The sequence below is a fragment of the Sparus aurata genome, chromosome 11 (assembly GCF_900880675.1).
Source record: "Sparus aurata chromosome 11, fSpaAur1.1, whole genome shotgun sequence".
In the NCBI taxonomy this organism is placed as follows: domain Eukaryota; kingdom Metazoa; phylum Chordata; class Actinopteri; order Spariformes; family Sparidae; genus Sparus; species Sparus aurata.
The window spans coordinates 23,784,322-23,798,782 of record NC_044197.1 but is presented as its reverse complement, the minus strand read 5'-3'; the positions used below and the strand labels follow the sequence as shown (position 1 = coordinate 23,798,782).

General features: G+C 44.7%; 1 protein-coding gene across 3 annotated transcripts in view; it reads right to left on the bottom strand.

Moving 5' to 3' along the window:
* Positions 1–388: 388 nt before the first annotated feature.
* The window catches only part of rabgap1l (RAB GTPase activating protein 1-like), a 128,311-nt gene continuing 114,238 nt past the window's right edge, over positions 389–14,461 (bottom strand). For all 3 annotated transcript variants that reach the window (XM_030434353.1, XM_030434354.1, XM_030434356.1), the window contains 6 exons: positions 12,498–12,608; positions 11,801–11,905; positions 7,017–7,100; positions 6,380–6,451; positions 5,422–5,622; positions 389–3,821 (listed from right to left, as the gene is read on the bottom strand). In XM_030434353.1, the coding sequence (XP_030290213.1) occupies positions 3,666–3,821; positions 5,422–5,622; positions 6,380–6,451; positions 7,017–7,100; positions 11,801–11,905; positions 12,498–12,608 (729 nt within the window). In that variant the 3' untranslated portion in view covers positions 389–3,665. The remainder of the gene's footprint in view (positions 3,822–5,421; positions 5,623–6,379; positions 6,452–7,016; positions 7,101–11,800; positions 11,906–12,497; positions 12,609–14,461) is intronic.

Below are 14,461 nucleotides of genomic sequence, written 5' to 3'. Positions count from 1 at the left end.
CTCTACTAGTGTGGAGGTAACAGGTATAGAGGAATCCATTTCTATCCTCTTCTGCCTGAGATCAGATTCAGTTTAAGTGCTATGCAAATAATATAGTACAAAATATACGGCCACATAGCTTCGAATTAAATATTTCCATAATTATTGCCTTCCACATTACAGCATGGTTATAAAAACCTTCTACAGCTGATTATGTATAAACTAAATCTGACTAATATCTTAAACAGTTACACAAAAAAGGTCATATTTGTCTCCCAGATTTTGCTGTAGCTGCTTTAACATTATACATCATGTAACATCAACTTGTGCTTTTAGTTGCGTCACAGCTAAAAACTGTGGCCTGACAGTTCTGTCAGTTCTTCATTAAAAAGAGAATAGAAAATGTGAATAGCTCTTTGGATCCTTTATTATTCCTAAAATGAATAACTCATTAAAAGCTCAGAGTGCATGAATGAACAGAAAAACTTAAATTTATTAATGCAGGTCAGACAGTTACTGTACAGCAAACAGTGTTGAAGTCGGACCAGCTGAGGAGCAGCCCCTCCCTGTGTAACAGGACTGTGGAATTACAACTAACTGTAAACTACACAACGCACATCACACCTCTAATCCCACTCACCGCCTGCACTTTGTGCATCATTGAAATTAACTGAACTAGAGTGGATTGTAAATTGGCAGCCGTCCTCTTCAGCGACAATAATCAACAGTTAAAAAATAATTATGCTCCGTGATCAGGATAACATTGAAACAAACAAACACACATCTTGAAATAGTGTTTAAAATGTTAATGTTGCTTTAGTGCACATAAAAGACGAGGAGCAGTCTCCAACTTGGCCACTGTTTACGTTTAACTGTGCGACTTTGTAACTGTCACAGGTGTGACCAACAAGACTGATGCACGGTAGTGAAGAAGGAATGTCCTTGCATCTTGAATCCAATGATATACAGCCAGTCAGCTTCCTTTGTCTCCCTTTGTATGATTATTGTTGCATTTCCTCCGGTGGAGATGCTCCGCCGCCACCAGTTAGAGGATGGTGGTCGTACTTAGAGGCTCCTGGTGATAATGTGTGATGCACCTGCTGAAATTGATGCTCAGCAGATCGGTTTACAAACTCAGATGATGTGGTTGTTGCCGAAGTTGGTTCAGGTTGTTGGGAGTATGGAGGAAGACCTTTGGGGACGGAGAAGAGTGGAGGCTCTTATGGCACAGCTGACGCTCCTCTGACATCTCAAGCAGTCAGATGGTTTTCCTCTCACCAGCCAGCGGCTCCAGTCATCAACAGAAAAGGCAGCCACGTGAAGAAGAAACCGTTTCAACTTCAACCACTTGAGTTACAGTGCAGAACACACGCCTACATACACACATCCATAAAACACACAAGCTCACATACCAACAAGTACACATGGGCTTGGTCGGAGTCCAAAGGCTGATTTCAGTGACAACCAGAGTGGAGAATCAAGCAGGACATTTGGCACCTACACTACAGCTCTAATGTTCCAGTTTAAAGCAAAACGCACAACTGTTCAACTGAGTGTTAAATATTGATTTAGTACACATTCAACAAAATCACCTGAGTGTCTTTGGATCACTGGCTGTGATGCTCACACTTACTGTAGATATTAGCAACTAATAATGCAATAAGTGTGAGAAGTTTAAACATACTATAATGAACTTTTAACTGGGTATGACCTAGATTCTTTATGGTTGCTATTGGTATCTAGATCAAAAAGACTTTAGAATAAGTCTTAGAATTAAAACACGAGGCACCTTCTGCTCACACTTGACCTTGCTGAAGATAACCCCATGTAACTAAAAGTGAGATCTTAATTTGTCAAGAATATGCAAATTTAACTTTTTAGAGGAAACAGACACATTTGCATGCACATTAATGAAGATGTCAATTGATTTAAGTCCTAACTTTCAAGATACAACAAATAAGTTGGTTTGATTTAAAACAGTTTATACCGAAATGTGACTGAGCAACACAGCCAAAAGACCACCACTGGCACAGAGATGAATAAGGGTATGCACATGCTTTGCTCATTACAACACAAAGGGCAAAGAAGGTGTGTTTGAAGAATGATGTTTGGCAATGATTGGGAAATAAATATATATATTTATTTAGGGATGACTTGTGCTTTCTAACAGATACTTTAGAGCCTACACTGCATTATGAAATTACCTAATTTAATGTGCTGACTCTGGTATCCACAATGAATTTTGGTGACTGCAACAGGTATGAACGAGTGAAGACTTTCAACACTTCCTGTGGGTGTTGTCTGCATAAACTCAGACGGATTCACTCCATAATTACTGTGCAGGTTTATCCGTCACAATCCAGGAAATGGCTTCTTCTAAATCAGGGAAGGCAACAATAACGACTGCAGAGACCACAGACAGTTGGTGCAATTTAAAACAACAAGATTAAAAAAAAAAATTTAACAAAAAATATACAGCCTATCTGTAGCTTCTGCATTTAAAAAAACAACATTTTGGAGACTTTATATCATCACTGAGGATATATGACATTGTGTTAAACTATTTCGGAGGGATTCATTAAAAGTAGACAAAAGGACGGAATCAGCACAGAAATGGAAAAGCGAGCCTATTTCTGTTGGGATCACACCGAGTTTAACTCAGCAGAAAAAGCAAGAGCTGGAACCAGGATTTAAAGAACGAATCAGTGACATTTAGAGTGATATTACACACCTTGAGTCAGTTTGACCCCTGACTGAAGAAACGGGAGGGGGGACATTAACCACGTTAATCGGCAGGTTGTCACTTTGGCTTTTCAGCATTTGGACCCGACCGCATCGATCACACACTGTGCTTACTGTACGTCAACATCGAGAGAGATGACATTCAAATTCCAAACAGTAAAAAAAAAATTAACAAAGAACTTTTCCTTGTGTTTTTTCTCTTCTCTTAAAGAACTGTACAAGATTATTACAAAAAAATCAATAATTAGTTATACATATTTATATGACAACATTGTTTACGTTATATTACTATAAAGAAATACAACTCTGTGTTGTTCTTGGACTCTGAATGCAGTATTCCTTTTCCAGAGTGCTGTGGATTTGCTGCGCTGAAAATGGTTAATATAGAACACTATATCTTAATGCAGTAAACGTATAATATCTCTGCAGCTGTAGCTGTGTCACTATTCTTGAAAGTTGTTCAAGTTGTGGACTGAATGCGGGTTGAATTCTCAGCTAAAATGGCTGCAGTAGCAATGTCTGGCCACAAGGTGGAGCCGGATTACTCACCTATATGAGGGAAGCCATTGTGTATGTTAATTCCTCTTTGTTATAATGAGAGTTTAGAGCTCTAACACCACAGTGTCAGCATTGTACACTGAATTTTAAATCAAATGCGAGTCTCCATGATGATTCACCATCACCTGTCTCAACACCTGAAGGTCAGAGACACTTTTCAGTTCACTCAAATGAATCATCAAGAAAAACACAGGTGGTTGGTCCAGTCCTCCGCCTGTTTCTTCCCTCATCTTTTCAGCTGTTTGCAGTCCAAGAAGCCAGCAAGCTCTGCTTTGCCACCGGCTGGAAAAAGGAATACTGCATTTCTCCTCTGCTTCTTCCTCAACTTGTGTTCCTCAGCCCTAGCGTGCATCCTGCAGGGGGCAGAGAGATGGAGGGAGGGTAGTCTAGGCGGGGCCCTCCTTTGGAGAGGACGGGGTCTGGGACGTGGAGCTGGAGGAGGAGGAAGCCGAGCTCTTCAGGGAGCCCAGAGTCTTGCTGAGCCAAGAGTTCTTGGCTGCCTGGATCTCGTTCATCAGGACTCCCCGCTGGTGCTCGAGCTCCTGCAGAGTGACAAGAGGAGCACAGAGGTGTCAGCAACAGGAGCAGCGAGGAGGAGAGCATTCTCTCTTGTTCGTCTTAAACAGAGGTTCCAAACTTATCAAACTTATCAGACCATGTACCATCAAACCAAATTTCCGAATACCATTAACGGCAAATACCAACAAAAACAATCAAAGAGCCACCTTGTGTCCAAAAGCAACAGCTAAATGGTAAATGGACTGAAATGGACTTGAAATGCGGTTTTTAAGGATCAAGATTCATATATTTGTCCAGAGGGAGATTTGTCTTGATTACTGACCACTCAAACACTTGTCGCATTCAACCATTCACACACATTCATACACTGATGGCAAAGGCTGCCATGCAAGGTGTTGACATGCTCATGAGGAGCAATTTGAGGTTCAGTACCTTGCCAAAGGATACTTCGATACGCAGCCAGGAGAGTCAAGGTATCGAACCAGCCACCTTGCGATTATTGGACGACCCACTCTACTTCATGTCCCACTACCCTGGACCGGCATCGTCACGTGCCTCTCAATTGTTTTATTTTTTTGGCTTGTAGCCATTTCAATATGAGAAGTCAGAATCTGATGACGTAAGGTTTGCTTACTAGTTCAAGTCATGGACGTGTGGATCACGTCATATCACACTCACACTATGTAGCTCAGCACACAAGTGTTTTATTTCAAAACGAATGACAACTACTTTTTTATGTGATGCATATATTAGTGTGTTTATATAACTATTGTCTGCAATAAATTAAATCTATTGAAAGTTTATGGTCTTATGGTCAGCTTTATTTCAGTGAGGCTCTTGTGTGCCACCAGGTGGAGCTCATGTACCTCAGTTAGAAAATCACTAATAGAACACACTGTTCATTTATTATGTGGTCCTGTATTTCAGCTCCAGACCATCAAGCAACTAAACATATCTCCAATCATACATGAGGACTAAATGACAACTGAGGATTTAAATGCATACAGTCTTTTCAATGCACATGTGAATCCTGATACACATAATGGACTGTGTGTATCCTTCTTAATGTTAGAGTGTCCGAGTTACGGGGGGATACACAAGTTAGCTTTCACTTTTGTTAATATTGGGGCAAAATAAATGCCATACATCTTGAAATCCAGTCGATGGTTGTGAAATTCAATAGTGACAAAACAAAGCCAATGACAGCATATCACAAATCAAATTCATGTGTACCACAACGGCAAATGTAAGCATGCTAATGCGCTAAACTAAGACAAGTTAAGATGCTAATGTTTAACGTACTTGCTAAACATCAGCATGTTTATACTGGCACATCTGACATGAGCATTAAGCCTATAGCTGTAGACCTTAAGTCTTTTTATGTGAAACTGATCTTGGTGTCCTTGTTTCTACCTTTATTTCATTATGAGCATAGTTTAAAAACTCATCTGAAATCCAGGATTTAAGTGCAGTAAACTCAGTTACAATAATACATTCTTCTACATCATAATGACTTAGATCTTTATGAATGTTTTTATTTTATCCTTTTCCTCTACAATTAGTCTACTGCATCTCTGCAGCAGTTACTGTTATTACTGATATCACAGTCCCTCCCCTGCTAACCTGGATGCGACATTTTGCCTCCACCAGTTGCAGTTTGGTCTGTGCCAGCTCCAGCTCCAGCGTCCTCAGCTGTTCCTTCAGTCCGTCCTTCTCCTCGTCCAGCGGCTCGGTGGATGTCTTGTCCCTGCCGGGGGACGATGTCTGGAGGGTCCCCAGGGTGCTGAAAAGGTCCCTGCAGTGCTCACAGCCCATTACCTTACTCTATAGGGGCACACAAGAGGGCAGTGGGTGAACATACTGTACATAGACATGTGAGTTCAGGTAAAAGCACACATTTGGAATCCTGATTCAGACCTTGTGATTAAAACAGCAGATAGATATTGTATGCATGGGGACTGAGGGTGAAGCCTGTTGTCAGGACCTCACAAGCAGCCTCATTAAAAACAGTTAATAGATTATCTCTGTCATGTTCTCATTGCTCAAGGGGAAGTTTAATTTTCACAATCCATCCATTTCATCATCACTAGACGCACAGCTCCACCCTGCTGTCTACAACCCAACAATCTCTGCCAGTACAAAAAGTAATACACAGTTCAGCTACAGCTCACCTGCTACAGCAGTCAAACATAGCACGCCAACACTGACATTTACAGTGTCTCTCTTCTGAAAGATCCTGACTGTTAAATGTCCCAGCTACAACTTCACATTTCAACTGGCAACACATTACATTAGGAAGAATGTCATGGTCTTTAACCAGCCCTGAGAGATTCACTGCCGCACCCTCAAAGAGCAACATCACATGTTTGACAAGGGCTAAACTGTGTGGGATCATTTGTGCAATCGGGGTCTTACGGGTGTAATAATGTACCAATCTGGACTTATCTTTACTTAACTGAATGACAGAATAGTCCTGCAAAGCCCTTTGTTCTGTGATGCAACATACTGTGGATTGAGTTAGTAGCATTAAAAACCTAACCTGCATCTGCAACATTTTGCAGTTGCTGTGCATTATTCTCACCCTGACGATGTCCAGCTCTTCTTTTGTTGCCGCCTGCTGTTTTTCCAGCCTGGTGCTCAGCTGGGAGCAGATCTGAAACACGGAGAGGAAGTCAGGTTATATATGAGATGCCTCATTTGAACTACAAGATAAGAGAGACACTGAAGAATTCTTAGCATGCATTTCTCCAGGAAAACTTAACCGAGCACCCTGATCTTTATCCGTCTTATGTGGGTTTTACATTGACTAAAGCTCAGTCGTTATTAGCCTGTTACTCCATGTAAATGCTAACTGTCTGTAGCAATAAAGGATTTTCAAACAACAATATACCTTTTGGATACTGCACTAGTAAACTAGTTGGATTTGAAGAGTTAGAGTGAAACAGACATGTTACTTTTAAAATCAAAGTTATTCCTGTCATAGTTAATAATACAAACTTTATTTATGAAACACCTGGAGAAACAAAGGTGCAAAGTTCTTACAGAACATAGATAAGTGTGAATAATATACAAAAACTAAATGTAAGATCATTGCAGTTAATAGTTTTATAAAGTCTAATGTCCATCTCACTGACTACAAATGAGCAAGTGAGCGTGGACGTTACTTTTACTCGATTTTGATTACGGCAGATGGATTTAGGTTATCAAAATTTTCTGACCTGTTTGTATTCTGCGATGATTGCTGTGGTTTTCTTGATCTCCAGCTCTGCTTTTTCCAACTCCCTCCTGAACACTTCCTTCAGCTGAGAGAGACAAAACAAAAACAGAAAATCAATACATTAATGTGGAGGGTGCACAGACAGGATATAACACTAATACATAACATTACATAACTCCTCCTTGAACCGGCACCTTATCGTGGTGGAGGGGTTTGAGCACCCGAATGATCCTAGGAGCTATGTTGTCCGGGGCTTAATGCCCCTGGTAGGGTCTCCCAAGGCAAACAGGTCCTAGGTGACGGGTCAGACTAAGATCGGTTCACTCGCCCCTGATGAATAAAACAAGACCAAGGACGTGCACGTCGCCCGGATCGGCGTCACCGGGGCCCCACCCTGGAGCCAGGCCTGGGGTTGGGGCTCGCAGGCGAGCGCCTGGTGGCCGGGTCTCTGCCCACGGGACCCGGCCGGGCGCAGCCCTCCCGTGGGCTCACCACTCGCGGGAGGGTTCAGACGGGGCCGGTGCAGAGGGATATGGGTGGCGGTCGTGGGCGGGGGCCCCGGCGGCCCAATCCCCGGATGGTGACTCTAGCCATGGGGACATGGAATGTCACCTCACTGGGGGGGAAAGAGCCTGAGCTGGTGCGGGAGGTTGAGCGGTACCGGCTAGAAATAGTCGGGCTCACCTCCACGCACAGCCTGGGCTCTGGAACCCAACTCCTTGAGAGAGGCTGGACTCTCTTCTACTCTGGAGTTGCCCGCGGCGAGAGGCGGCGAGCTGGTGTGGGCTTGCTTATAGCCCCCCAGCTCAGCCGCCATGTTTTGGAGTTCTCCCCGGTGAACGAGAGGGTCGTTTCCCTGCGCCTTCGGGTCGGGGATAGGGCTCTCACCGTTGTCTCGGCTTATGGGCCGAACAGCGGTGCAGAGTACCCGACCTTCTTGGAGTCCCTGGGAGGGGTACTGGAGAGTGCTCCAACCGGGGACTCCGTCGTTCTCCTGGGGGACTTCAACGCCCACGTGGGCGATGACAGTGTTACCTGGAGGGGTGTGATTGGGAGGAACGGCCTCCCCGATCTGAACCCGAGTGGTGTTTTGTTACTGGACTTCTGTGCTAGTCACAGTTTGTCCATAACAAACACCATGTTCAAGCATAAGGGTGTCCATATGTGCACGTGGCACCAGGACACCCTAGGCCGGAGATCAATGATCGACTTTGTGGTCGTGTCATCTGACCTCCGGCCGTATGTCTTGGACACTCGGGTGAAGAGAGGGGCTGAGCTGTCAACTGATCACCACCTGGTGGTGAGTTGGATCCGCTGGCGGGGGAGGAAACTGGACAGACCTGGCAGACCCAAACGTATCGTGAGGGTCTGCTGGGAACGTCTGGCAGAACCCTCTGCCAGGGAGATCTTTAACTCCCACCTCCGGGAGAGCTTTGACCAGATCCCGAGGGAGGCTGGGGACATTGAGTCCGAATGGACCATGTTCTCCACCTCCATTGTTGACGCGGCTGTCCGGAGCTGTGGCCGTAAGGTCTCCGGTGCCTGTCGCGGCGGCAATCCCCGAACCCGGTGGTGGACCCCGGAAGTAAGGGTTGCTGTCAAGCTGAAGAAGGAGTCCTACCGGGCCTGGCTGGCCCGGGGGACTCCTGAGGCAGCTGACGGGTACCGGCAGGCCAAGCGTGCGGCAGCACGGGCAGTCTCGGAAGCAAAAACTCGGGTCTGGGAAGAGTTCGGGGAGGCCATGGAGGAGGACTACCGGTCGGCCTCGAAGAAATTCTGGCAAACCATCCGGCGCCTCAGGAGGGGGAAGCAGTCCTCCACCAACACTGTTTACAGTGGAGGTGGGGAGCTGTTGACCTCGACTGGGGACATCGTCGGGCGGTGGAAGGAATACTTCGAGGATCTCCTCAATCCCGCTGACACGCCTTCCATAGAGGAAGCAGAGGCTGGGGACTCAGAGGTTGACCCATCCATCACCCAAGCCGAAGTCACTGAGGTAGTCCGTAAGCTCCTCAGTGGCAAAGCACCGGGGGTGGATGAGATCCGCCCTGAGTACCTCAAGTCTCTGGATGTTGTGGGGCTGTCTTGGCTGACACGTCTCTGCAGCATCGCGTGGCAGTCGGGGACAGTGCCTCTGGACTGGCAGACCGGGGTGGTGGTCCCCCTATTTAAAAAGGGGGACCGGAGGGTGTGTTCCAACTATCGGGGGATCACACTCCTCAGCCTCCCCGGGAAAGTCTATTCCAGGGTACTGGAGAGGAGAATTCGGCCGATAGTCGAACCTCGGATCCAGGAGGAACAATGCGGTTTCCGTCCTGGCCGTGGAACACTGGACCAGCTCTATACCCTCCGCAGGGTGCTCGAGGGTTCATTGGAGTTTGCCCAACCAGTCCACATGTGTTTTGTGGACTTGGAGAAGGCATTCGACCGTGTCCCTCGTGGCATACTGTGGGGGGTGCTCCGGGAGTACGGGGTCGGGGGCCCTCTGTTAAGGGCCGTACGGTCCCTGTACTGCCGGAGCAGGAGCTTGGTTCGCATTGCCGGCAGTAAGTCAGACCTGTTCCCAGTACATGTTGGACTCCGGCAGGGCTGCCCTTTGTCACCGGTTCTGTTCATTACTTTTATGGACAGAATTTCTAGGCGCAGCCACGGGCCGGAGGGGATCTGGTTCGGGAGCCAATGGATCTCATCTCTGCTTTTCGCGGATGATGTGGTCTTGTTGGCTCCTTCGAGCCGGGACCTCCAGCATGTCCTGGGGCGGTTTGCAGCCGAGTGCGAAGCGGCTGGGATGAGAATCAGCACCTCCAAATCCGAGGCCATGGTTCTCGACCGGAAAAAGGTGGCCTGCTCCCTCCAGGTGGGAGGAGAGTTCCTGCCTCAAGTGGAGGAGTTTAAGTATCTTGGGGTCTTGTTCACGAGTGAGGGAAGGATGGAGTGTGAGATTGACAGACGGATCGGTGCAGCGGCCGCAGTAATGCGGTCTTTGTATCGGTCCGTCGTGGTGAAGAGAGAGCTGAGCCGAAAGGCGAAGCTCTCGATTTACCAGTCAATCTACGTTCCGACCCTCACCTATGGCCATGAACTTTGGGTCATGACCGAAAGAATAAGATCCCGGATACAAGCGGCCGAAATGAGTTTCCTCCGCAGGGTGGCAGGGCGCTCCCTTAGAGATAGGGTGAAGAGCTCTGTCACCCGGGAGGAGCTCAGAGTAGAGCCGCTGCTCCTCCACATCGAGAGGAGCCAGCTGAGGTGGCTCGGGCATCTGTTTCGGATGCCCCCGGGACGCCTCCCTCGGGAGGTGTTCCTGGCATGTCCCTCCGGGAGGAGACCCCGAGGAAGACCCAGGACACGCTGGTGTGACTATGTCGCCCAGCTGGCCTGGGAACGCCTTGGGGTCCTCCCGGAAGAGCTGGAGGCAGTATCCGGGGAGAGGGAAGTCTGGGTGTCCCTGCTCAGGCAGCTGCCCCCGCGACCCGGCCCCGGATAAGCGGATGAAAATGGATGGATGGATGGACATAACGTTAACACAAATATCAAGGTGATAAAATGGCCTTGGGAAGAATTAAAAACTTTCACATGTTCACTGTACAGACGCTCAAAATAATTGTGCAACTGCGGCTCGGTATATGTATGTTGCATCAGTCTCTCTTTACGGACCACTAAACAACTGTTATAGATATCAGCAATTTAAATGATCAACACCAATATCTATGAGTCCATGGATTGTCTTCACTATTGGAGATTATTTAAAACAGGGAAGTGTTACCTATTTTCGAGACAAGTCTGTTGCATAGCTGCTCTGTTTACCTGGTGTTGTTATAGTGCATTCGTATGATGTTGGAATAATTTGAAAAATGAGTTCCAATGACAGAAAATAGGAAAAATTCATTTGAACAAACCGTCAAGTCAGAACAACTCAGAAACGCTCAAAAGTGCGGGTGCCAACTTTGACGTCATGTTTACAGATACATGTCAGCGAAAGTAAGTGTCTACTCACATGTAATGTTATAATTATGTTTTATGAAGTTGTAACAATAACACACACAGATACCTAGATTAATTAAAATTGTTATTTATTATCTTTAACCCTCATAACAAGTCTAGTAAAGGAATATCATTGAGGTTTTAAAGGGAATGTACTGGGACAAAATCCAATATGTTAAATGCTGATGAGCACACAGAACTACTTCCCAAAATGAGAAATGGGACAATCTGAGGAACAAGTGAATGAAGGGTTATTCTGTATTCTGAGAGGTGATTTATAGTCATTTTAAGATACATGCTGATGATTTTCTTTGGTCACTGTCAAACACTAAGAAGATTTAAGTGATTAATTACTAATTTCACAGGAGACACAAACTAATATTATCCTTTTTCCACCAAATTAGCTCTGGTTATTGAATTGTTTCTGCTCAAGATTCTTGGTATCATCAGTGTTTCCACCAGTTTTGAGCAGGAGTCAACCATCAATGGAGGAGATGGCACAACAACCTGTATTCTATATTTTTGTTCCAGTGTGGCAACCAACTTTCTGATTTCCGAAGAAAATAGTTTTGGATTAAATGCTCAGAACAGTTTAAATTATGCACGAAAACCGAAAAGGAATTGACTACATGATGGTGGAAAAGGGAAATGTTTTGCCTCATGATATTTCTGTATTATAGTAACAAAATAAGGAATACAAAGCTTTGACTACAAACATCATTGAGTCAAATGACCAATGAGGCCTGCAGGTCATAAAGGCTGAGCTTAACCAGGTGAAGGTAAAGAGAGTGCAGATGTTACCTGTGCCGTCTCCTCCTCCTGTCGCCTCTTCTCCTCCTCAGTCTCTACCAGACGTTGCTTGGTGCTCAGCAGCTCTTTGTTCAAAACATCGGCCTTGTCTTCTGCCTGAGTGCACGTAAACACACAAACACACAGAGGCCCTTCATTTAATACCAAATACCAAATTTAATACCTGCATCTGTAGCACAGTGCTATTTTCGCACAAAAAATACGCAGGACAAAAACATTCAGATGCAGACCAGCAACAAGTTTAATATACACGGTTTGGGATTTAATTTCACTGGAAAATCTGTACATAATCTTTTCTATTAAACATAACTACAGTTTTATTGGGTTGTTTTGTGAAATGTATACAGTATATTACCGTATACAGTACATTAACAATAGCAGTTGAGGAAAATTAACAAAAGGCTAGGAACTGTTTTTCTGCTCACAGCTACATTTGTCTGTTAGTCAGAGTAAGGAGTTTTTAATCAGCTTAACATCTGAAATTACTTGCTAGATGCAGTGAGTATTTTCATGAATTTGGAATATATTATTCTTCTCACAACAAATGGTGGCAACCTGGAAAAAAACAATAAATGCAAATACAACCTTACCTAACAAATACATAAAAAGAGGCAAACTAACACAACGGCTTTTATTCGACACAAAGTAAGCATACTGAAAACGTCCTGTGGTGGTGCTGCTGTGTTACCTGGTCGAGGTCGTTCCGAAGGGCAATCTTGCTGGTGACCAGCTCGTGGGCCAAGTCGTCATTCTCCTGTTCCAGCCGCATACTGGCCTCCTGAAGACGGCGGTTCTCCCTCTGGTCAAAAACACACAGAGTTGGACAATATATTAGACTTGTAATGTGAATCCATGTTTGCTGCACTTACAGCACAAGTCTCATTTTGTTAAAATTATAATGTCAGGTATATCTGAGAAAGGACTAGTTACAGTTTAGCATCAACAAAGTGCCAAATCTGCAAACAGAAGTGAAACAAACAACACACACGCAGACACACACACACACACACACACACACACACACACACACACACACACACACACACACACACACACACACACACACACACACACACTCTCTCTCTCTCTCTTAAAGTCCCCATTGTAGACCCTTTAGTGGAGTCTCATGATTAGTGGTCTGCCTGTAAACAGTCTCACATGATGTCCTCAATGGGACCAAAGACTTGTCACGGTTACTAGCGAGAGTCACCTGACCCTGGTATTCTGTCATTTTCACAATGATACCCCAAATTAACAGACATATGTACACACAAATAATGAAAATAAACTTTATTTAAACTTAATTCATAGAGCAACTTTTGTATAATAATTAAAGTATGGAGAAAAAAAGGTGAACCTGAACATCTATACACACACACTCACACGGTCCCATGCTCTGAGACTGTTTGTGTGCCGCTCTTCAGATTAGATTAATCACTTCCTGTTAGCGGAGAAGTGACAGGTTTAATTTGGGGGAAGGACCTGCATCGTCTTAGTGCTGCAGCCGTCCAAATGCCATGTCTTAGACTGATTACACTAAAGTTTAAATGCTCTAAAGATCTACATCAGTCTACAAGGCCAACTCATAGAAATCAGAAAATGTAGAAAAAGCACGCAACAAAGTTTAAGATTACTTAAAGCCATAAGAACCTGCACGAAATGTCTCATACAAATTTTGTTAGCTCAGAGGCAGCTTACCCTGCTGCAGTCCACAGTCACAACCACGTCTTCATATCGAGCCTCCGGCAGCACAGACTAAACTTAAACACATGATCCTGACAGGAGATTCCCTTCTGTCGGACACTCACTCACTCTCCCTCATGCTCTCCTATCCTTCCTTTCCCTTTTACTTTTTCCCACATGAAGCAAACACGACAAATTCAAACAAACGCAACAAACATTACAGAACAATGAGTACATACCTAAATCTGGAGCGTACAATCAAAACCTTGAGAAAGCATAAAGTAACTGAAGTGAAATAATTCACGTCATTCCTTCAATAGAAACATGTCCGATTTAACCCCGTGCTAGTGGACAAGCAGCAGCATTTCTGTTTTGTTCCGTAAGAAAGTTTTTCCACTGGTAATAGAAGGGATGGCTTCCATCCAACATCTTATCGACAATAAAAGACCTTCCTTCCTTCCCTCCAGAGCCGGCGGCTCATGCAGCACCACTGTTTACACCAACACATTACTCCTGCCAAACAGCTACACGTTATTCAGCTGTCTCTTTTTTTCTAGAAATTAAAGTTAGTTGGTTGGTTAGTAGCAGTGAAAGTTCAGGCAATCCTCAGTGATGCATCACACCCTCTGTGTGGTGGATATGAGTTCTTACCATCAGGACAGAGGTTCAGGGTCCCACCTTTGCAGACCCTCCGTGCACAGTGAGCCTTTATATTGTACCTTCAGTACAGCTCTCTTTGACAAATCCTTTTGAACTAAGGCGTGTGTAACTTGCATTTTGGTTTATTTGTATTCTTTATTGTTGGTCAAATGTCTGTCTTTGATTGTAATATGCGGTTTGCTTTGAACAAAATAATTTCCAAAAGGACAATAAACAAAGCAAAACATTTCTCAGTTGATTTTGAGTTTGTTTTCTGGTTTTCACGATTTTACATGAATGTTTAACTAATTGTTTCTTTTATTTATATTT